At 41.6% G+C, this 25,360-nt stretch overlaps 1 protein-coding gene across 1 annotated transcript in view; it reads left to right on the top strand.

The window, feature by feature from the left end:
• Positions 1–25,049, top strand: part of SLC47A1 (solute carrier family 47 member 1) — a 48,572-nt gene extending 23,523 nt beyond the window's left edge. Inside the window, exons 11-15 of the mRNA XM_064279357.1 lie at positions 411–480; positions 765–897; positions 4,001–4,095; positions 4,793–4,871; positions 23,464–25,049. Of these exons, the coding sequence (XP_064135427.1) occupies positions 411–480; positions 765–897; positions 4,001–4,095; positions 4,793–4,871; positions 23,464–23,690 (604 nt within the window). The 3' untranslated portion in view covers positions 23,691–25,049. The remainder of the gene's footprint in view (positions 1–410; positions 481–764; positions 898–4,000; positions 4,096–4,792; positions 4,872–23,463) is intronic.
• The last annotated feature ends 311 nt before the right edge of the window (positions 25,050–25,360 follow it).

Below are 25,360 nucleotides of genomic sequence, written 5' to 3'. Positions count from 1 at the left end.
AAATACATCTATGGCCTTTATTGCTTGGTAACCTTGGTGCTGTAGAGAGAACTTTAGCCCTTACTCTGCTGTGCCTTGAGAGACACATTCAGACTTGGTCTGTAGAGTCATGGTGAAAGAATGGGGCTAAGGGAGCCAAACAACATTGACTAAATGGACTACATATATTTTCTAAAAGTCGTGATACATACACAATATATAGTTGGTTTCATCTACTGGCGAAGACACAGTAGAATTGCCTCAAAATAGGATGTTGTTTGGAATGCAAGAGGCATGTCAGTTAGGCACGGAAGCCAAGCCTTGCTGAGCTCTAGCAGAAGGTGGGTCTTATCCTGGCAACTGGATGTTATTTCTCCTTTTCTACATGTTTGTCTCCCTACTAATCACTGTGTGCTTTATTTTGCTAACAGGGAAATTATTGCTTTGGTGGCTCAGGTGGTTCCAATTTATGCTGCTTCCCACCTCTTTGATGCTCTTGCTGTAAGTACTGTGCAGTATTCCCTTAAGCATCTTTGTGATATATGTATTTCTTCTGATTATAGTAAATTTAAATTGAGAAAATGTCTAGGGTAGGTGGGTAATAACTGAGTTTTTTAGTATATTCAGATTACAAGAATACTGACAATGATCATAGATTTTAAGTCAGAATCCCATGGAATGATAAGGGCTCAGGAGAACGGGGTCTTTTAGAAGCATTGTTAGTGGTGGACGACTGGCCAGGTATTAGCAATGTTCACACCGATGGAATGTTATCTGCCTTACAGTGCACATGTGGTGGAATTCTGAGGGGAAGCGGGAATCAGAAGATTGGAGCCATTGTTAATGCCATTGGATATTATGTGATTGGCCTCCCTATTGGGATTTCACTGATGTTTGCAGCCAAACTGGGAGTGATAGGTAAGCAGTTGGAGCTTAGTTAATTACAGGCCCAGGAGATGACTGTAGACATTTATTTATTTTTTTGAGGAGACTTGGCTCTGGAAGTTTGCTTCTTTCTTATATTCCTTCTGTGCTGTCTTGTCAGAGACAGCAGAGAAGGGCAGGAGGTAACATCCAGACCTGGCCAGGGCCCCAGGACCACTTGTTTGTAGCCCCCTTGCCAGTGTGTGCAATATTCCACACTGACACCCTTGAGTAGAATAAGATGGCCTTTCTAGTTATCTCCCTGTCCTGACTTAACACGTTATCACTTCAAGAGGAGGTGACAGCAGGCACTGTGGATGAAGCATTCAGAAACACACCCTTTGTGGACCCAGTTCTGTTCCTTTAGTGACACCCCTTGTATGGTGGGACCCTGAGAGTATGTCTGCAGGAGTGAAGCTGTTGTAAACTGACCAGCCTGGAACGTTTGGGGTGAGGAAGGGTAAGTCATGGTCAGCCTTGGTGTGATCATATAGAACTTCTGGTGGCTGTATACCTCCTACAGCAGTGTGCCCTGATGTTAGCCCAAGGAGCATGGCAGGGGGTAGATACACGCAGAGTGTCTCTAGAACTATGATCTCGTTGTGACCCTTGTACCATTCTGCAGCGTCCACCTCCTGCCGGCTACAACATTTTAGTAGTGTGTGTTGTGGGGCTGTCCGTAAGGGCATGGGAGTGTTGTGTGTGAACAGCACAGAAGGAAGGCACGAGGCGCTTCTTCATCAGGTTATTAGATTCAAAGGAAAGAACTTAATCCTCAGCATCTGAAATCACCAGAGCTAATCTTTTAAAAAGTAGGGAAGGACATTGCTTCTGAGCTTTGGTTTCTAAAATAATTATTTGGGAAACATTGGCAGATAATAAATGATTATACCAAAACTTGAAGAGCTTATCTTTTGGGTGAACTAGAGGTTGTCTTTGGCATGGTTCATTTTTATCCAGGAGTGCTTGGCAGGCTCAGAGATGGTAAGAAGTCATCTGACACCTAGAACAAACTTTCAGTCTCATATGTTCCATTATGTCACACATTTTTCTCAAGTTCAATAATATTTTAATGAAAAATATGGGAGTTGTTCAAGTAATGGAGTGGCCAATGTAAAGTTCACTGGGTTTGCACAATGGCGTAGAAAACGGTTTAGTTGCATTCCTGGCATTATTCATGTTTTGGATTTGCTGGTGGCATAGCTAATAGAGGAAACCCCGATGGCGTAGCAGTTAAGTGCTACAGCTGCTAACCAAGAGGTCGGTAGTTCGAATCCACCAGGCACTCCTAGGAAACTCTATTGGGCAGTTCTACTCTGCCCTATAGGGCCACTATGAGTCGGAATCAATTCTATGGCAACGGGTTTTTTATAGCTAATAAATATATTAGAGGAGCCTACTTAAAAATATTGATCCTTCAGTGTTCCCAGTGGAATGTTAGTCCTTTCATTAATTTAACAAAGGCATATTTACTCTGTGCAAGGTAGAAAATTTAAGAATCACTTAAAAGAAATGATGGGGAAATCTGGGGGTGATGAGGGCTCTGTTGAGAAGACTACAGTTGATCCCTGCCACCACGCCTCAGAAGAAAGTAGAGTGCTAATTGGTTTTGAATATTGGGTCACCTCTGGCAGGGTGTGTTGCTACAGATTCTCATGAGCAACTGTACCAACTTATAATGGTCATTGTAATTTCCTGGGAGTCTTCTTCAACACTCAACGTATGGCCCCCTTGTCCCCTCTCCAGCCAACTGACATGGCTTAGGTAATTCTGATAAGCAAAGTGTTGGCAGTGGTGGTGCAGTGGTAGAATTCTCACCTTGCATGCAGGAGATCTGGGTTCAATTCCCAGCCAGTGGACCTCATGCACAGCTACCACCCATTTGTCAGTGGAGGCTTACATGTTGTTATGATGGTGAACAGGTTTCAGTGGAACATCCAGACTGACTAGGAAGAAAGGCCTGGTGATGGACTTCTGAAAATCAGCCAGTAAGAACTCTGTGGATTACAATGGTCTGATCCCCATCTGACGATGGAAGTGGTGCAGGACCAGGCAGCATTAGTTCTGTTGTGCCTGGGGTTGCCATGAGCCAGAATCCATTTCTTTGGTTATGGTACTGTTTATTTGGTTATAGTATGTTCAGGGTGCCCTGGTGGTGCAGTGATTAAGTGTTTGGCTGCTAACTGAGAGGTTGATGGCTCAAACCCACCAGCTGCTCCGAGGGAGAAAGACGTGGCAGTCCGCTTCCATAAAGATCACAGCCTTGGAACCCCGTGGAGTAGCTCTACTCTGTCCTTTAGAGTTGCTATGAAGTCAGTATAAACTTGATGGCAGTGGGTTTCATTTTGGTTTTGGATGGGATTTTCAGAGCTCCAGGGCTTCCCATCCTTCATTCCCACTTGGCCTCTCCTTTCCTGTTCTCTAATCATCTCTGGTGGATATCTTTGCCCTGGGATTTTCCCAGAAAAGTCTGTGCTCAAAGCAAGTAAGGCCCTGCAGGCGGTGCTAAAGGAGGAGGCATTATTAATTTATATGGCTGGTGTTTACTGCGTTTTTTTTAAGCCTGTTACAGCAGTTGCTATGGAGTCAGTTCCAACTCATGGTGACCCCATTGTGTCAGAACAGAACTATACTCCATAGCCTTTTCAATGCTGATTTTTTTTTTGGAAGTAGATTGCCAGAGCATTCTTCCAAAGTGCCTTTGGGTGGACTCAAACTGCCAACCTTTTGGTTAACACCACCAGGGACTCCTTTTATATGTTTATCCCCTATTTTGAGGAAAATCAGGCAGGAGAAGTTTGTTCTGACACTTTCTGTGATTGCCAAGCCTTAGGATCACAAAGGCTAAAAAATGCCTCTGAATATTTGTTATGACCTCCAGAACCACAGGCGGTGGCCTCAGGGAGCTCCAGTCCTCTCAGAGTCTTCTGGGGACCAAGCAAGAGGGTGGGTGGAAGGCTTCTGGCTCACTGTGGGCCCACCTTAGCTGTGTCAGCAGGTACTCAGCGTGGGCAACAGAAGTGAGATACAAGAAACACACTTCCCAAGGTAGCTGATTTTCCCTGAATTAACTTTTATAAAATATTTCTATTTCTAGGTCTGTGGTCAGGGATCATTATCTGTGCAGTCTCCCAAGCTGTGTGTTTTCTAGGCTTTATTGCTCGGCTAAATTGGAAGAAAGCCTGTGAACAGGTAACTATGAGCATGACTGTTGCCGTAAAGATTCGTCTCCTAGAAAACAAACAGGATCATATTTGGCTAGCTCTTTTACATTTTGGAAAGTTCTTTTCTCTTTTATCATTAATGCTTTTTTTTTTGTTGGTTTGTTCATGTTAACTGGATTTAATTCAAATTTTAAAGGGCCAGATGGCCCTGGCTTTATCCATTCCCTTTGTTTATTAGTTGAATAGAAGAATACAAGTTTCCTTTCTCCCTTGCATCCCATTTTAGGCTATCTCATGAAAAGCCAATTTCAGGATAAGAATTGTAATTTGGAAGAAAGGTGGGATGCCATCAAATTCATCCTGATAATGTTTTTTATGGCCCCAAAATATTTTGTGAAGAGACTTGTGTGCATCCTTCCCTTTCACTTTCTGAGGTCAACATTGGGTATGAAAATGGGCAGTAGATGCAGAAGATAAAGTAAAGAGAAGGGAGAATTCAAAATGCCCTTCTGTCTTCTCCCTCGCCTTGTACTTTCACTGTCCATTACTCCTCCCACCCACTGATCTCATTTCAATCTTTATGAAAAATGGTGCAAAACATGTGAACTAGAGAAACTTTATCCGTCAGTTAGGAAAATGGCTTGGCTTTTCATATATTGGTCAAGTAAAATGTTTTATTAACACTCGTAAAGCCTCATGGACTGACTTTGCGTTTCACTTTCTAGGCTCAAGTACATGCCAATTTGAGACTAAAAATGGCCCCAGATGGGAATTCTGCTGTGTCTCAGGATCTACTTTATCCAGGTGTGATGTTAACTACCTCAGCTCTTTGAACAGACCTGCCTAGGTGGTATTGGAGGTGCCATTTGTGGGGCGCAGCTAGATTTGCTCCCGTGAGCTCCCACTTAAATAGGGCAATAAAGTTTCAGAAACAAATGATAACTGTAAGTGAGAAGTGGACTTCAACTCATGGGAACCTCATGTGTGTCAGAATAGAACTGTGCTCTGCAGGGTTTTCAATGGATGATTTTTTTGCAAGTTGATTGCCAGGCCTTTCTTCAAAGGCAGCCCTGGGTCAACTCAAACCTCCAACTTTTTGGTTAGCAGCCAACTATGTTAGCTGTTTGCACCACCCAGGTATTTTGCAAGTGAGGGCAAGTAACACCTAATTTGAAGTAAATTGGCATAAAGTTTATATGCTTTAATTTCACACATTAACATACTGCTATTGAGCCAATGAATACCCTATAAATAGCCCCAGTAGCACAGTAGTTAAGAGCTCAGCTGCTAACCAAAAGGTAGGTAGTTCGACTTTACCAGCCACTCCTTGGAAACCCTATGGGGCAGTTCTACTTTGTCCTATAGGGTTGTTATGAGTCGGAATCAAATCGATGGCAATGGGCAATGGGCAATGGGCAATGTAAGAGTAATGAGAGTGGTTCTAGAGAGACAAAATAGTAAGGATGAGTTTTCTAAATTGGTTTTCAAGTCTGACTAGTCTTAAAGGAGCTGATGACCCTGCCTCCAGTAGTAAAGAGGACACTATTAATACACAAAATATCATCATCAATAGGTCAAGTATTGGTGAGAAGCAAGGCTCTGGGTGATCGTATGTTTGATACTTTTCTACAGTCTTATCAGAATGAGAAGTATAGGGAAGCTCGTTGGTTGGTCCTGCTTTCACTAGACAAAGTGGTGAAAGAAAGGGGTGAGCTCAGGGCTTCACAGGCACAGCTCGAATACTGCATAGAAGACCTGAAAGTTGCCACTTGTGCACTGAAAGAAAGATTTATTTTTTGTCGTAAGAGAGCTGATATTATCGTAAGAGTGGCTGAATTACAATGCCAATTGAATTCCCAACTCAAATGGTGTCTGAAGTTAAAGCGGGGTTATTGGTTGGGGAAAATACAGTCCTGAAACTTGGAATGGGGACATATGGGCAGATAATCAGGAAGATGGTGACACCGAGCCCCTAAATTTTGTTGAATCACTCCTGCCAACAGAACCAGGCCTCTTATTTCCATCTGAAGAGACTACTCCATCTTTGTCTGCTAAGGCACACTACCCAGTAAAACTATTAGCCCTTCCACCCCCATCAGATGAGATTAACCCAGCTGTGTCTGAAGAGCCTTTGGCTGAGATATTCATGGGGCAGAGCCTGGAGCATTACCTGGGGCATTGCCTGAGGTAGATGCCTTACAAGACATTGCTGAATGTTTCCAGAACCCCTACTCATTTTTGCTTCTAGACCTATAACTAGACTTAAGTCCCAGCAAGCCCCAAGAAGTGAGGATCTAGGTTATACTCCAAATGAATTGCTTGACTTTTCTAATATGTACAGACACCTGGGGGATATGTCTGGGAACAGCTATTAAGGGTGTGGGATAAGGGTGAAAGAAACATAAAGTTGGATCAGTCTGAGTTTGTTAATATGGGCCCACTAAGCACAAATTCTTCATTCAGTGTTTCAACTCGAGAGGTTAGAAAAGGATCTAAGAGTTTATTTGGTTGGTTTGCTGAAGCATGGATTGAGCAGTGGCCTATACTTAATCAAGTTGAAGTACCAGACCTGCCTTGGTATACTGTAGAAATATAGTAAGCCATAAGTAATACTGGGGATTGCAGAGATTACTGACACCATCAAGGACCTAAACAGTACAAGGATGGTGATTCCCACCGTATCCCCATCAACTTACTATTTGAACTGTGCAAAAAACTGATGAAATCTTGGAGAATGACAATGGATTACTATAAACTTAACCAAGTAGTGACTTCAACTGCGACCGCTGTTCCAGATGTGGTTTCATTGCTTGAGCAAATTAATACATCACCTGGTACCTGGTATACAGCTATTGATCTGGCCAATGTCCTTTTCTCGATTCCAGTTTCAAAGGACCACCAGAAGCAGTTTCCCTTAAGCTGGCAAGGCCAGCATTACACCTTACTGTCCTACCTCAGAGGTCAACTCTCTAGCCCTATGTCTTAATTTAGTCCACAGGGCTTTAATCACCTTTCCCTTCCACAAGACATCATGCTGATTCATTACATTGATGACATTATGCTGATTGGGCCTAATAAGGAAGAAGTGTCAATGACTGATCTTATTGGTAAAACATTTGCATGCTGACTGAAACTGATTGCCATCGAGTCGATTCCAACTCATAGAGACCCTATAGGACAGAGTGGAACAGCCCCACAGGGTTTCCAAGGAGTGGCTGGTAGATTCGAATTGCTGACCTTTTGGTTAGTAGCCGGACTCTTATACACTGTGCCACCAGGGTTCCATTTGTATGCTAGAGGGTGGGAAATTAATCCAACAAAAATTCAGGCACCTTCCACCTCAGTAAAATTTCTAGGGGTCCAGTGGTGCAGGTAATGTCAAGATATTCATTCTGAAGTGAAGGAGAAGTTGTTACATCCGGCCCCTCCGGCAATTAAAGAGGAGGCTCAACACTTGGTGGGACTCTTTAGATTTTGGAGGTAACATATCCCTCTCAGGTGACTCAAAAATATGCTAGTTTGAGTTGATTCCAGACCAAGAGAAGGCTCTGCAACAGGTTCAGGCTGCTGTGCAAGCTGCTGTGCCACTTGGGCCATATGAACTGGCTGATCAAATTGGTGCTTAAAGTATCAATGGCAGATAGAGGTGTTGTTTGGAGTCTTTGGAAAGCCCTTACTGGTGAATCACAGTGCAAATCATTAGGATTTTTGGGCAAAGCCCTGCCATCCTCTTCAGATAATTATTCTCCTTTTGAGAAACAGCTTTTGGCTTGCTACTGGGCTTTAATAAAGACTGAATGCCTAACCATGGGCCACTAAATCACCATATGGCTAGAGCTGCCCGTCCTGAACTGGGTGTTGTCTGATTCACAGAGTCATAAAGTCAGATGTGCACAGCAACACTCCACAATTAAATGGGAGTGGTACATACGAGCCCAGGCTCAAACAGAACCTGAAGACACAGGTAAGTTGCATGAGGAATTGGCCCAAATGCTCATGGTCTTCATTCCTGTGATATTACCTGCCCTCTCCCAGTCTGCACTCCTACCCTCATGGGGAGTTCCTTATGATCAATCAACTAAGGAAGAGAAAGCTCATGCCTGGTTTACAGATGGTTCTGCGTAATATGCAGGCATCACTCAAAAGTGGACAGCAGCAGCACTGTAGCCCCTGTCAGGGACCTTCCTGAAGGACAGTGGTGAAGGGAAATCCTCCCAATGGGCAGAACTTCAAGCAGTACACTTGATTTTTCACTTTTATTGGAAGGAGAAATGGCCAGATATGCAATTGAACACTGATTTCATGGGCTGTGGCCAATGGTTTGGCTGGACAGTTAGGGACTTGGAAGGAGCATGATTGGAAAATTGGTCATAAGGAGGTATGGGAAAGAGGTATGTCGAAAGATCTCTCTGAATGGGCCAAAGAAGTGAAAATATTTGTGTTTCATGTGAATCCTCACCAAATGGTGACCTCAGCAGAGGAGTATTTTAACAATGAAGTGGATAGGATGATGCATTCTTTGGAAACCAGTCAGACTTTTTCCCCAGCCACCTCCATCACTGCCCAATGAGCTCATGAAGAATGTTGCCATGGAGGCAGATTTGGAGGCTATGAATGGGGTTAGCAACATGGACTTCCACTTACCAAGGCTGACTTGGCTACAGCCACTGTTGAATGCCCAATCTGCCAGCAGCAAAGACCAATCTGGGTCCCCAAAATGGCGCCATTCCTCAAGATGATCAGCCAGCAAGCTGGTGGCAGATTGATTATATTGGGTCACTTCTATTGTGAAAAGGGCAGCATTTCATTCTTACTGGGATAGACACGTACCCTGATCTGGATTTGCCTTCCCTGCACACAATGCCTCTGCCCAAATTACCTTCCATGGACTCACAGAATGCCTTATCCACCATCATGGTGTCCCACACAGCATCATTGCCTTAGATCAAGGTCTCAATTCATAGCCACTAAAGTATGGCAATAGACCCATGCTCATGGAATGCACTGGTCTTACCATGTTCCCCATCATCCTGAAGCAACAGACTTGATAGAATGATGGAATGGCCTTCTAAAGACACGATTATGGTGCCAGCTAAGTGGCGACACTTTGGAGTTTTGGGCAGTGTTCTGCAGGAGGCTGTATATGCTCTGGGCAGAGTTCTGCAGGAGGCTGTATATGCTCTGAACCAGCATTCAGTGTATGGTGCTGTTTCTCCCATAACCAGGCTTCATATGCCCATGAATCAAGGGATAGAAATGGAAGTGGCACCACTCACTATTACCCCTAGTGTTGCACTCACAAAATTTTTGCTTCTTGTCTCTGTGACTTCATGCTCATGAATCTAGAGGTCTTAGTTCCAAAGAGAGGAGTGCTCCCACCTAGCCATGCCGTTGAGCTGAAAGTTAAGAATGCCATCTGGCCCCTTTGGGCTCCTCATGCCTCTGGATCAACAGGCAAAGAAGGGAGTTACCATATTGCCTGCTGTGATTGACTCTAATTACCAAGGGGAAATCAGATTGATATATATATATTTTTTTTAGTATATATAGTACAGGAGATCCCTTATAATGTCTCTTAGTACTGCCATGCCCTGTGATTAAAGTCAATAGAAAACTATACCAACCCAGTTCCAATATGATTGCTAATGGCCCAGACCCTTCAGGAATGAAGGTTTGGGTCACCCTACCCCGCAAAGAATCACGACCAGCTGAAGTGCTTGCTGAGGGTAAAGGGAATGTGGAATGAGTGATGGAAGAAGATAGTTCTAAATACCAGTTAAGACCAATCAGTTGCAGAAATGAGGACTGTGATTGTTTTGAGTATCTCTTCCTTGTATGTGCATGTATATATATGCTTCACTGGTTTTGCTTCTCTAGAGAACTGAGTCCCTTAGACATGCACTCATACTAATTTCTTACTCTTTTATAATATAAATCTTTATATAGTTTTTAAAAAATTATTTTAATTTAGATGAAAGTTTATAAAACAAACTAGCTTCTCATTAAACAGTTAGTACACATATTGTTTTATGACATTGGTTGACAACCCCATGACATGTCACCACTCTCCCTTCTCAACTTTGGGTTCCCTATTACCAGCCTTCCTGTCCCCTCCTGCCTTCTAGTCCTTGCTCCTGGGCTGGTGTGCCCCTTTAGTCTCATTTTGTTTTATGGGCCTGTCTAATCTTTGGCTGAAGGGTGAACCTCAGGAGTGAACTCATTACTGAGCTAAAAGGGTGTCTGGGGGCCATACTCTCAGGGTTTCTCCAGTCTCTGTCAGGCCAGTAAGACTGGTCTTTTTTTTTGTGAGTTAGAAGTTTGTTCTACATTTTTCTCCAGCTCTGTCCAGGACCCCCTATTGTTATCCCTATCAGAGCAGTCAGTGGTGGTAGCCGAGCACCATCTAGTTGTGCTTGACTCAGTCTGCTGGAGGCTGTGGTAGTTGTGGTTCATTAGTCCTTTGGACTAATCTTTCCCTTGTGTCTTTGGTTTTCTTCATTCCGCCTTGCTCCAGATGGGGTGGGACCAGTGGAACATCTAAGATGGTTGCTCACAAGCTTTTAAGACCCTAGACGCTACTCACCAAAGTAGAATGTAGAACATTTTCTTTACAAACTATGTTATGCCAATTGAGCCAGATGTTCACTGAGACCATGGTGAACAATGCTGCAATGAACATGGGTGTGTATCTGTCTGTTTGTGTGGTGGCTCTTATTTCTCTAGGTATATTCCTAGAAGTGGGATTGCTGGATCATATGGTATTTCTATTTGTAGCTTTTTAAGGAAGTGCTATATCATTTTCCAAAATGGTTGTATCATTTTGCATTCCCACCAGCAGTGCAAAAGAGTTCTGATCTCCCTGCAGCCTCTCCAACATTTATTTCCTGTTTTTTTTTTTTTGTGCTTTGTGCCAGTAATGTCAGGGTGAGATGGTATTTCGTTGTGTTTTTTATTTGCATTTCTCGAGTCCTCCTACTTTATTCTTCTTCAGTAGTGCTTTACTTCCCTTTCCATATGATGTTGATTATTAGATTTCCCATCTCTTTAAAGAGTATTGTTGGTATTTGGATCGAGATTGCATTGTATTTGTAAATTACTTTCGGTAGAATTGTCATTTTCACAATGTTGAGTCTGCCTATCCATGAGCATAGTATGTTTTTCCATTTATGCAGATCTCTTTTGGTTTCTTGGAGCAGTGTTTTGTCGTTTTCTTTATACAGGTCTTTTACATCCCTGGTTGGATTTATTCGTAAGTATTTGATTTTTTTAGGGGCTATTATAAATGGCATTGTTTTCCTGATTTCTTTTTCATTATTCTCTTTATTGGTGTATAGCAATCGAACTGCTTTTTGTAGGTTTATCATGTATCCTGCTGCTCTGCTGAATCTTTCTGTTAGTTCCAGTAGTGTCCTTGTAAAGTCTTTTGGATTTTCTATGTATAGTATCATATCATCCACAAATAGGGACAGTTTTACTTCTTCATTACAAATTTTGATGCCTTTTACTTCTTTTTCTTGCCTTATTGCTCTGGCTAGGACTTCTGGCACAATGCTAAATAGGAGTGGTGATAAAGGGCATCCTTGTCTTGTTCCTGTTCTCAAGGGGCTGTTTTCAGCCTCTCTCCATTAAGAATGATGTTGGCTGTTGGTTTTGTATAGATGCCCTTTATTAATTGTGAAATTCTCATCTATACCTATTTTATTGAGAGTTTTATTTAAAATCAGGAATGAGTTAGGACTTTTTCAAATGCCTTTTTGTGTGTCAGTTGAGATAATCATGTTGATTATTTATGTAGTGGATTATGTTGATTGATTTTCTAATGTTGAGCCATCCTTGTATTAAAAAAAAAAAATTGTATACCTGGTATGAATTCTACTTGGTCGTGGTGTATTATTTTTTTGATATGATGCTAAATTCTATTGGCTAGAATTTTGTTGAGAATTTTTGCATCTATATTTGTGAGAGATATTGGTCTGTAATTTTACTTTTTTGTGGTGTCTTTGACTGGTTTTGGTATCAGAGTTATGCTGGCTTCATAGAATGAATTTGGAAGTATTACTTCCTTTTATCTTCTGAAATAGTTGAGTAGTACTGGTGTAAGCTCTTCTCTGAATATTTGGTAGAATTCTCCAGTAAAGCCATCTGGGCCAGGGCTTTTTTTGGTTGTTGAGAGTTTTTTTTTTTTTTTAATTACCTTTTCAATCTCTTGCCTTATTATGCGTCTGTTCAGATTTTGAACATCATTTTTGGTTAGTTTTGGTAGGTAGTGTGTTTCTAGAAATTTGTCCATTTCCTCTAGGTTTTCAAATTTGTTAGAGTATAGTTTTTCATAATACTCTGTTATGATCCTTTTTATTTCAGGTGGGTCTGTTGTAATGTCCCTTATTTCACTTCTTATTTAAGTTATTTTCATCCTTTCCTGTTTTTCTTTTGTCAGTTTGGCCAGTGGCTGGCTTGTCAATTTTATTGATCCTTTCAAAGAACCAACTTTTGGTTTTGTTGTTTCTATTTTTTTTTTCTATTCTCTATTTCATTTATTTCTGCTCTGATCTTTATTATTTGCTTTTTTTCTGGTGGCTGTGAGCTTCTTTTGCTGTTCTCTTTCTATTTGTTCACATTGTATAGCTAATGTTGTGATTTTTCCCTTTCTTCTTTTTTGAGGTATGCATCTATTGCTATAAATTGATCTGTGAGCACTGCCTTGGCTGTGTCCCAGAGGTTTTGGTATGATGTGTTTTCATTCTTGTTTGATTCTAAGAGTTTTTTTTATTCCATTTCTGATTTCTTCTATTACCCAGTGGTTTTTTGGCAAGGTGTTATTCAGTTTCCATATAATCGACTTTTTTTCCTTGCTCTTCCTGTTGTTAATTTCTACTTTGATGGCGTTGTGGTCAGAGAAGATACTTTGTATTATCTCAGTGTTTTGGACTTTGTTGAGGGTTGCTCTGTGGCCTAAGATGTGGTCTATTCTGGAGAATGTTCCATGCGCGTTGGAAAAGAATGTGTACTTTGCAGCTGTTGGATGGAGTGTCATATATATGTCTATGAGGTCAAGTTAGCTGATTGTGTCCTTTAGATCTTCTGTATCTTTGTTGAATTTCTCTCTAGATGTTTTGTCCTTTACTGAGAGTGGTGTGTTCAGTTCTCCTATTATTATTGTGGAACTGTCAGTTTCTCTTTTCAGTACTGTTAGAGTTTGTTTTATGTATTTTGGAGCCCTGTCATTGGGGGCATAGATGTTTCTTATGGTTATGTCTTCATAATGGATCATCCCTTTAATCACTATATAGTACCCTTCTTTGACTTTTATGGTGGATTTTGTTTTAAAGTCCATTTTATCTGAGATTAGAATTGCCTCTCCTGCTCTTTTTTGGTAGCTATTTGCTTGATATATTTTTTCTATCCTTTGATTTTTAATAAGTTTATGTCTTTGTTTCTAAGATGAGTCTCTTGTAGATAGCATATTGATGGATCCTATTTTTAATCCATTCTGTCACTCTGTGTCTCTTTATGGGTGCATTTAGGCCATTTACATTCAGTGTAATTACTTATAGTTGTGAGTTTATTGCTGTCATTTTGTATTGCCTTTTTTTTTTTGTAGTGCTGATGTTTTCTTTGTTCCTCTTACTCTCCTGTGCTGAATTCCTTTTGTTTGTGGGTTTCTTTTCATTTCTTTTGTTTTCACTGAGACTTTATGTTTGTCTTCTTTATGTTGATGACTAGGTTTGTCAACTTTCTTTGTGGTTATCCCAATAAGTCCTCCTTAAACTGTTAGCTCTCTGATGCCTTCAAGAAGATATTTTTACTTTGTTTTATCAAGCTTTTATAATTATCTTCAGAGGATGGATTGGTCAAAGTTTTCTACCATCAGTGAAATCTCTATCATCTATCTATCTATCTGTCTGTCTGTCTGTCTATCTATCTATCTTTATATAAACTTCAAGGAAATTGCTCACACAATTGTGATACCTGGAAAGCCCCAAATCCATGGGTCTGGCAGCAGGCTGGAGACCTCTCCTGGCTCACAAGGTTTCAGGGGCTGGTGAATCCAAAATTTTCAGGTCAGACAGCAGGCTAGATTCTTCTGCAGGTTTACATCCCAAGAACTGGAGGTCAGGTGAGGAGAAGAGTCCAGCATCAAGAGAGAGAGCAAGCTTTTTGCCAGAACATCCATTTATATACTGGAGGCAGGCCATACCCACAAGGAAACTCCCCTTTCAGGTGATTGGCTGATCATATCAGATCACATCATGGAAAGTGATATGTTACATTAAGGAAGCACACACAGTCCAGTGTCTGCAAAATCACTGAGAATCATAGCCTAGCCAAGTTGACATATAACATTAACTGTCACAATCTACCCCTTATCAACTTGGCACCTATATGCATCTCCTTAAACCATACGTAATCTCCAAATAAGGACAAAGTCATACTTGTGCCTAACATGGTACAACTAACATGTGTACAAACGAAAATGCACTAATCCCTTTAAAAAAAAAAATCCCTTTTACATCTTGTATTTTATAATAAGTAATGGAATAAGGGAGGGAGAAAAAAAAAGATTTCACACATGCACACACACACGTATAACAAAATAAGGAGAAAATATTCATAACAATTACAATCCTTGTTTCTGCAACTGGTCACGTGGTGATAGCTGGTATTTAGAACTACCTTTTTCCACTACCCATTCAATATTCCCTTTGCCCTCAGCAAGCATCTCAGCTGATTGTGGTTCTTTACCTGATGGGGTGACCCAAACCTTCATTTCTGAAGGGTTTGGGCTATTAATAGTTCTGTCTCAGTTGCTTTGCTGTAATTTTTCATTGATTTTAATCACAGGTCGTGGTAATACTAAGAGACAACTGAAGGGATCTTCTGTATCCCAGACATACTTTCTTTACCTCCGTTATGTCATAACAGTCCAGCTTCCCCTTGGTAATCAATAATCCCTTCTTTGCCCATAGATTCAGAGGCATGAAGGGCCCAAGTGCTGGATGGCTTTCTTAACTTCCAGTTCAATGGAATCGGTGTTATGTCTGCTGGTGGGAGCATTCCACCTTTTGGAACTAAGACCTCTAGATCAGCAGAGCATAGGGTCGTAGGGACAGTAAGCAAAAACTTTGTGAGTGGATCACTAGGGGAAACAGTGAATGATGCCACAACCATTTCCACCCCTTGATTCCTGGAACCGTGAATCCTGGCAATGAGAGAAACAGCACCATATATAGGACACTGATTTAAAACAGTGTCCTCCTGGAGAACATTGCCTCATCTCTGCAAGGCATTGCCACCTAGCTGGCACCATAACTGAAACTTTAGAAGGCCACCATCTGGGGAAATAGGTCTAGAGTTGTTGGTACTTCTTCCTCACTAGGTCCAGTCAGCGTAATGTCATCAATGTAATGGACCAGTGTGACATCTTGTGGAAGAGAAAGGCGATCAAAATCCATATGGACTAAATTGTCACATACAGCTGTATAGTTAATATAGCACTGAGGTAGGACAGTGAAGGTGTATTGCTGGCCTTGCCAGCTAAAGGCAAACTGCTTCTAGTGGTCCATAGAAACAGGTATGGAGAAAAAGGCATTAGCCAGATCAACAGCTGCATATCAGGTACCAGGCGATATATTAATTTTCTCAAGCAGTGAAAAAACATCTGGAGCAGCAGTTGCAATTGAAGTCACCATCTGGTTCAGTTTACAGTAATCCACTGTCATTTTCCAAGATTTTTTGTTTTCTGCACAGGCCAAATAGGAGAGTTAAATGGGGATATGTTGTGAATCACCACCCCTGCAATCTTCAAGTCCTTAATGATGGCATTAATCTCTGCAGTCCCTAGAGGAATGCACTGTTATTTTTGGTTTAATGTTTTCTTAGGTAGAGGCAGCTCTAATGGCTTCCACTTGACCTTTCCTAACATAATAGCCCTCAGTCTACTTGCCAGGGATCCAATGTGGGGGTTCTGCCAGTTGCTAAGTATGTCTATTCCAATTATGCATTCTGGAACTGGGGAAATCACTGCAGGATGGGTTTGGGGACCCACTGGACCCACTGTGAGATGGAACTGACCTAAGACTCCATTAATATTCTGACCTTCATATGCCTCTACTCTGACTGGTGGGCCACAGTGAGGTTTTGGGTCTCCTGGAATTAGTGTCAGTTCAGAGCCAGTGTCCAGGAATCTCCAAAAGGTCTGATTATTTCCTTTTCTCAGTGAACACTTTCATAAAATGCCATAGACCCCTTTGGGGAAGACTGGGAGAAAGATTAGCAGTATGAATTTTTGGCAGTGTAGTGGGGTCCTTCCTCAAGGGAACTTGGTCTCCCTTTCATTCAAGGGTTTGTGGGTCTGTAAACTGGCTTAAGTCAGTGAATTGATTGAGGGGCTGTGACTACTTTGGCAATTCAAGTTGGACTGCCATTCACTTGACCTAGAATACTTCTGCTTATATAGATCTAGTAAATATTTAATATGTTTCTTATCTATTTCACTCCTAGGGATACCATGACTAAGTAGCCAATGCTGTAAGTCTATGTGAGTCAGGCTATTCTGATTACTGCTTTGACTCTGCTGTTGATTATGGTAACCACACCCACCCTGTCTTTGGTGATTAAGTGCTGCCATTTGTCCCCTGCCATCTCAGGATCCAAGCACCCTCATTGTAATTAGGTTCCCCAATTCAGTGAGGGCAGTAACCACTGTAATATCTGACCTACATAGAAGAGCAATCACAGTGATCTTCAAAGATGCTGGGGCACCCTCCACAAATTTATTACTTACCCGCTAGCCCGCTGGCGTTACAGTTGTGGTGAAAGGTGTGTCCTTTGGGCACTCCCTGGGTGGGCTGGTGGGTCTAACATGATAAATTCACTCTAAAAAAAAAAAAAAATTTTTTTTTTTTTTTTTTTTTATGCCAATTTCCCTAAGCCTTTGGATTCCTTCTAGAGTATACCAAGGCAGTTCTGGCTTTTCAATGTCATTTAGTATAGGCCACTTCTTAAGTCTACGTTTCAGTCAACCCACCAAATAAACTATTAGATCCTTTTCTAACTCTTCTAGCTGAAACATTGAGTGAAGAATCCCTACTTAGTAGGCCTATATCCATAAACTCAGACTGATCCAACTTAATGTGCCTTGCACCATTACCCCACATGTTAATAGCTCTCCCACACATATTTCCCAGGTTTCTGTTTGTATATATTAGAAAAATCAAGCAGTTATTTTGGGGAACTGCATACCTCCTCATGAGTAACACTTTGTACATCACTTCTTGGAGCTCACTGGGACTTGAGACTAGTTGTAGTTCTAGGAGCAAAAATGGGTGGTGGGTTCCCTCCTGGGGACATTCAGCAGTGTCTTGGAAGGCATCTGCCTTAGGCAATGCCTCAGTGTCACTTCCAGGCAAAGACTTCTCAAACACAGCAGGGTTAATCTCACTAGATAGGGGCTGAAGGGATGATTTTATTGGTTAAATGTGGCTCACCAGACAAATCTGGATTAATCTCTTCAGATTGGGGTGGAAGCACTGGTTCTACTGGCAAGGGTGATTCAACAGAATTTAAGGGCTCAGTGTTCCCATCCCAATTTTCAGGATCCCATTTCTTCCCAATCAATACCTAAACTTTAACCTCAGATACCTTTCAAGTTTGGGAATTCAATTGGCCTTGTAATCCAGCCACTCTTAGGATAAGACTCTGGGTTTGGTTTTCAGCAATCTCAGCTCTGTTACAACAGGAAATAAGACTTTCTTTCAGAGCACAAATAGCAACTTTCAGGTTTTCTACGTGACACTTGAACTGGAACTTTGAAGCCCTGAGCTCATCCTTTTCTTTCTCCACTTTGTCTAGCAAAAGTAGGAGCAACCAGCCAGCTCCATTATACTTCTAGTTTAACAAAAATGTTGAAAGTATCAAATACATGATTATTCAGAGCCTTGTCTCTCACAAGTATTTGATTAAGAGTATCCACGCATCTGTCAGTTTGTCATTCTGTGGGGTCTTATGTGTTGCTGGAAGCTATGCCACTGGTATTCAAATGCCAGCAGGGTCATCCATGGTGGAGGGGTTTCAGCTGAGCTTCCACACTAAGACGGACTAGAAGAAGGATCCAGCAGTCAACCTCTGAAAAGAATTAGCCAGTGAAAACCTTATGAATAGCAGCAAAACATTGTCTGATATAGTGCTGGAAGATAAGCCCCTCAGGTTGGAAGGCACTCAAAATACGACTGGTAAAGAGCTGCCTCCTCAAAGTAGAGTCCACCTTAATGACATGGATGGAGTCAAGCTTTTGGGACCTTCATTTGCTGATGCCACACAACTCAAAATGAGAACAAACAGCTGCAAACATCCATTAATAATTGGAACCTAGAATGTACAATGTATGAATCTAGGAAAACTGGAAATCATCAAAAATGAAATGGAACACATAAAGATCAATATCCTAGGCATTAGTGAGCTGAAATGGACTGGTATTGGTCATTTTGAATCAGACAATCATATAGTGCACCATGCTGGGAATGACAACTTGAAGAGGAATGGCATTGCATTCATCATCTAGAACATTTCAAGATCTATCCTGAAGTACAATGCTGTCAGTGATAGGATAATATTCATATTTTTTTTTTTATAAGGAAGACCGGAAACGCTGGTGGCATACTGGTTAAGAGCTATAGCTGCTAAGCAAAAGGTCAGCAGTTTGAATCCTCCAGGAGCTCCTTGGAAATGCTATGGGGCAGTTCTACTCTGTCCTATAGGGTTGCTAAAGTCAGAATCGACTCAATGGCAATGAGTTTGGTTTTATTTATTTATTAATAAGGAAGACCAGTTAATACAACTATTATTCAAATTTACGCACCAACCACTAAGGCCAAAGATGAAGAAATTGAAGAATTTTACTAACTTCTACAGTCTGAAATTAAACATGTAATCAGGATGCACTGATAATCACTGGTGATTGAAATGTGAAAGCTGGAAACAAAGAAGAAGGATCAATATCTGGAAAACACGGCCTTGGTGATAGAAATGATGCTGGAGATCACATGATTGAATTTTACAAGACCAACAGTTTCTTCATTTCAAATACGTTTTTTTCACCAACATAAAGAGTGAATATACACATGGACCTCTCCAGACTGAATACACAGGAATCAAATCAACTATATCTTTGGAAAGAGATGATGGAAAAACTCAATATCATCAGTTGGAACAAGGCTGGAGGCTGACTGCTGATGAGACCATCAACTACTCATATGCAAGTTCAAGTTGGAAATGAAGAAAATTAGAGCAAGTCCATGAGAGCCAAAGTACAACCTTCAGTATATCCCACCTGAATGTACAGACCATCTCAAGAATAGATTCAATGCGTTGAACACTAATGACCGAAGATGTTGTGGAACGACATCAAGGACATCACACATGAAGAAAGCAAGAGGTCATTAAAAAGACAGAAGAGAAAGAAAAGACCTAAGTGGATGTCAGAAGAGACTCTGAAGCTTGCTCTTGAATATCGAGTAGCTAAAGCAAAAGGAAAAAATGATGAAGTAAAAGAGCTGAACAAAAGATTGCAAAGGGTGGCTCGAGAAGACAAAGTATTATGATGATATGTGCAAAGACCTGGAGATAGAAAACCAAAAGGGAAGAATACACTCAGCATTTCACAAGCTGAAAGAACTGAAGAAAAAATGCAAGCCCTGAAGTTGCAATACTGGAGAATTCTATGAGGAAAATGTTTAACGATGCAGGAAGCATCAAAAGAAGATAGAAGGAATACACAGAGTCACTATACCGGAAAGAATTGGTTGACATACAACCATTTCAGGAGTTAACATATGATCAGGAAGCGATGGTACTGAAGGAAGAAGTCCAAGTTGTGCTGAAGGCAGTAATGAAAAACAAAGCTCCAGGAACTGATGGAATACCAATTGAGATGTTTCAACAAGGATGCATCACTGGAAGTGCTCACCCATCTGTGCCAAGAAGTTGGTAAGACAGCTACCTGGCCAACCAACTGGAAGAGATCCATATTTATGTCTATTCCCAAGAAAGGTGATCCACCCAAATGTGGAAATTATCAAACAGTATCATTAATACCACATGCAAGCAAAATTTTGCTGAAGATTATTCAAAAGCAGCTGTAGCAGTATATCAACAGGGAACTGCTAGAAATTAAAGCTGGATTTAGAAGAGGATGTGGAACCATGGATATCATTACTGATGTCAGATGGATCCTGGCTGAAAGCAGAGAATACCTGAAAGATGTTTACCTGTGTTTTATCAACTATGCTAAGGCATTTGACTGTGTGGATTATAACAAATTATGGATAACATTGCGGAGAATGGGAATTCCAGAACACCTTAATTGTGCTCACGAGAATCTGTACGTGGATCAAGAGGCAGTCGTTTGAAAAGAACAAGTAGATACTGCATGGTTTAAAGTCAGGAAAGGTGTGCGTCAGGGTTGTATCCTTTGACCATACCTATTCAAACTGTATACTGAGCAAATAAACCGAGAAGCTGAACTATATGAAGAAGTACATGGCATCAGGATTGGAGGAAGACTCATTAACAACCTGCATTATGCAGCTGACACAATTTTGCTTGCTGAAAGTGAAGAAGACTTGAAGCACTTAGTGAAGAAGATCAAGGACCACAGCCTTCAGTATGGATTACACCTCAACATAAAAGAAAACGAAAATCCTCACAACTAGACTAATAAGCAACATCATGATGAATGGAGAAAAGAGTGAAGTTGTCAAGGATTTCACTTTACCTGGATCCACAATCAATACCCATGGAAGCAGCAGTCAAGAAATCAAAAGACACATTGCGTTGGGCAAATCGGCTGCAAGAGATCTCTTTAAAGTGTTGAAAAGCAAAGATGTCACCTTGAGGAGTAAGGTGCGCCTGGTGTTTTTAATTGCCTCATATGCATGCAGAAGCTGGACAATGAATAAGGAAAACTGAAGAAGTATCGATGCCTTTGAATTGTGGTGTTGGCGAAGAATATTGAATATACCATGGACTTTCAAAAGAATGCGCAGATCTGTCTTGGAAGAAGTACAACCAGAATGCTCCTTGGAATCAAGGACGGCGAGACCACGTCTCACGTACTTTGGACATGTTGTCAGGAGGGATTAGTTCCTTCAGAAGGACATCATGCTTGGTAAAGCAGAGGGTCAGCAAAAAAGAGGAAGACCCTCAATGAGATGCAGTGACACAGTGGCTGCAACAACTGGCTCAAGCATAGCAGCAATTGTGAGGATAGTGCAGGACTGGCTAGCGTTTCGTTTTGTTGTGCACGGGGTCTCTATGAGTCGGAACCAACTTGACGGCACCTAACAACAGCAGCATCCAATGGTGGTGATATTTTGCATATCTCTATTGCTACGTCATGCATGGATTAACAGTATCCTCTACTACTGGAAATAGAGTCATTAGGGCCTTTAAATCTAGCCACTCTCGAAGACAATTCAGAAAACTCATCCTTAAGATTTTTGTTGGTGATGGTTAAGATTGTGTGTCGACTTGGCTGGGCCATGATTCTCAGTGTTTTGGCAGTCCCGTGATGTTGTGGCCACTTCCCTGTTGAGATTTGATATGTGATTACCCCCACGATGGGATCTGCTGTGAGTGTCCAGTTGGTTGAAGGGGACTTTCCTTGGGTGTGTGGCCTGCATTGAGTGTGGGCGGACATTCTGGCAACGCTCGGGGGCTTTTGCTTGCTCCAGATCCTACGGCTGGCTCCTGTTTGTCTAACCTCCAGTTCCTGGGACTTGAGCTATCAGCTTACCTGTAGTCTTGCCTGCCGATCCTAGAATTTGTTGATCTTCACAGCCTGTGAGCAACAGCCCTGCTTGCTGACCTGCCGATCTTGGGTTTGCCATCCCTTGCAGCTGCGTGAATCAGGAGAAGCCTCTATCCTGACCCATGGACTTGGGATGTTACAGCCTCTACAACCATTTGAGCCATTTCCTTGATATAAATCTCTCTCTCTTTCTCTCTTTATATGCTTTACTGATTTTGCTTCTCTAGAGAACTCAACTTAAGACATTGTTCGTCTAGAACAACTCTCAGTATCAAAACGTGTTAGTCTGGGTTCTCTTGAGGAGCAAAACCAGTGAAACATATATGTAAATATATGTAGAGAGATTTATTTCAAGGAAATGGCTCATGCAGTTGTAGGGGCTGTCAAGTCCCAAATCCATGGGCCCAGCAGCAGGCTGGAGACCTCTGCTGGCTCACAGGGTTGCAGCATCTGGCAAATCCCAAATCTGCAGGTCAAGCCCCAGACCCCAACCCGGTGCCGTCGAGTCAATTCCGTCAGCAGGTTGGAAATCTCTACTGGCTCACATCCCAAGAACTGGAGGTCAGGTGATCAGAGTGCTGGATTGAGAGAGAGCTGAGCTTTGCCAGATCATCCCTTTATGTATTGGAGGCAAGCCACACCCCTAAGGAAAATCCCCTTTCAACTGATTGGTTAATCACATCGGCTCACATCATGGAAGGTGATTAAATTATATTACAGTATGGGGGCACACCCTTCCAGTATCTGGCAAACCACTGAGAATCATAGCCTCGCCAAACTGACATATAGCATTAACCAGCACACCTCCATTTGTAAAATAGGGACGATAGTAGCATCTACTTCATAATATTGTTGTGAGGGTTAGGTGAGCTAATATATGTAAAATGATGAGCACAGTGCCTGACAAAGTAAGCATTTTGTATGTGTGAGCAGGTATTGTGTTCAAAATTATTTTCTCTCAAAATTCTGAGGGCATTGCAACATTGTTTCCTAGTACCTAGGTATGCTTTTATTTATGCTTACTAAGAAGTCTGAGGCCAATGTTACGGTTCCTTTAGGTAATCTGCCTTTGTTTTTCTCTTGGGAAGCATTTAGGCTGTTTCCTTTACTCTGACTATTCTGAATTGTCAGGTGACTAAGTCTATGTTTGAGTCCTTATTTGCTGGTACTTCACAGGCTCTTTGATTTGAAGAGTCACATCTTTCTTCAGTTCTGTATATGGCCTTAAATTATTTCTTAGGTTATTTTTCTTCTTTATGGGCTTTGTTTTCTTGATGAAATGCTTGTTAGATGGGTGTTTGCCCCTTGGAAAGTTCCCCTATGAATCTTAACTTAGATCTACGTTATTTTTCTAGTTCTTGGGGAACTTCCTGGGGCACCCAAGCAGTAGGATGCAGTCAGCGTTGATGAATGAGTGGATGGAGAGGCACTCTGAGATACGATTTCTGTTATTTTTTTCACTGTAGCAGCTGCTTCCTGAATTCACATTCTCCCAGCTATTAGCACATATATGTATCACATTTTATGTATCTTTCATACAGATGAAAACAATCCCTTTAAGCTGCTAACTGAGTTCCTTTTTCTCCCTAGAGGACCCTGAAAACCATGGAAGAATTTTAATGAGAGATGTTGAAAAAAAAGATGAGACTCAGTTGGATGAGCAGATGCACCCAGAAGATCCCCTCTCCGCTCACCCAAAGAATAGGACTCAGTTGTCCATGAAGCAGCTGATCCTTCGGCGAGGGCTCCTGCTCCTGACAGTCATTTTAGTCTTGCTCGTGGGGATTTTAGTGAGATTATATGTCAGAATTCAGTGATGTGGCAGGAGAGAGATACAATCAGGTCACGTGATACTTCTGAGCTTACAAATAATTCAGAAGCCCAGGAGTGGTAATTCATACTGAGTTAATATAATTCGGCTGTGCCTCTGGATTTCAAGACCTGAGAATTCAGAGATATATTTTCCTAATGAAGAAAAGGAGCTGAAATAAAAAATATATTATGGTCAAGATAATGTCTAAAAGTACATTTGAATAATAATTCACCCACCAAGTAGCTCAACATTAAGACCGCTGCTATTAATTTTTTTATGGAGATGAAATTCACGTCACCTCAATCAAATTAACCATTTTAATGCTTACTGTGTTTTTTTAGATAAAAACTCATGTACCAAGTGCTTAGGCTTTTTAAAGTCTGAATTATTTAAAAAATATTTTACAATGTATCTTTCTTGTGTCTTAGATTATTATTCAGCAGGTACACGGCATTTATCACTATTTATTAGGGTCTAGGTCCTAGGTACTGTGGGCCTTGGGAATGCAGAAGAAACTGAAGAGGGGAAGACAAATCATTAAGGAGAAAGGAGTCAGATGGCATTGTTTCACATGTTTCTTGTTAACGGCTTGTCTTAAAATCTGTTTGGACAAACTTGGATTGGCAGAGGCAAGGAGAGAGGGAACCATATGCCAAGGCCCCATGGGAGTGTGCACTTCATTTTTCCAGAGTAGTGGGAACTCCACAGCAAAAGATAAGGGGCTTGAAGGGCTCACCCAGCCAAACTAGAGGAAGAAGTCAGACCCTTTCTTATTCTGATAGAAGGTTGTTGTTAGGTGCTTTCAAGTTGGCTCTGACTCATAGTGACCTTGTATATAACCGAAGGAAAAAGTTGTCTGGTCCTGTGCCATCCTCACAATCGTTGCTGTGTTGATAGGACAGGTTAGAAAGTTGGAAGGCAGTAGAAATGAGAAGAGAATGCCAGGATAGGAGAAAAAAGAGGCTGGGGTACTGAGCAGACTCTGTTTATCTTGTGTTAGGCTCTATCCTTGTCTAAAAAAAAGGCAAAAGCTTTTAGTAGCAGACATGGCATATCCAAAAGTCTTTGTTACGTCCCAGTCTCAGAAAGCTCAGGATTTTTTGAATAAATGTTCCCTTCACCTCAGCCTCAGAAAATTATTCTGAGGCCTTTGAGCTGGGATGATCTGGGACTCTGTAAGGAAGGGGTGGTGGTGTCAGAGCCTGACCAAATTTTAATAATGGTTCTTGGGTGGTACAAACATTTTGCTCTTGGCTACCAACCTACAGGTTGGCAGTTCAAACCCACCCAGTGGTGTGGCAGAAGAAAGGCCTGGTGATCTGCTTCTGTAAAGATTACAGCCAAGAAAACCCCATAGAGCAGTTTTACTCTGTAACACATGGAATCGCCGTGAGTCGGAATGGACTGGTCAGCAATGGGTAGATTAAGCAGTAACCATAGTTTGATTCAGCCTTCCTGGTGCTGGGTACATGCCCTGTGGCACAAGTGTTAATTCAACAAGCCTAAATACATATGAAAGGAGCCCTGGTGGTGCAATGGTTAAAGTACTAGGCTGCTAACTGAAAGGTTGGCGGTTAGAACTCACCAGCACTCCAGGGGAGAAAAGACCTGGCGATCTGCTCCTGTTAAGATTCACAGCCTAGGAATCCCTGTGGGGTAGTTGTACTCTGTCCT

This window comes from Loxodonta africana, chromosome 2 (assembly GCF_030014295.1).
Source record: "Loxodonta africana isolate mLoxAfr1 chromosome 2, mLoxAfr1.hap2, whole genome shotgun sequence".
NCBI lineage: Eukaryota > Metazoa > Chordata > Mammalia > Proboscidea > Elephantidae > Loxodonta > Loxodonta africana.
This window is presented reverse-complemented; position numbering and strand designations above follow the sequence as displayed.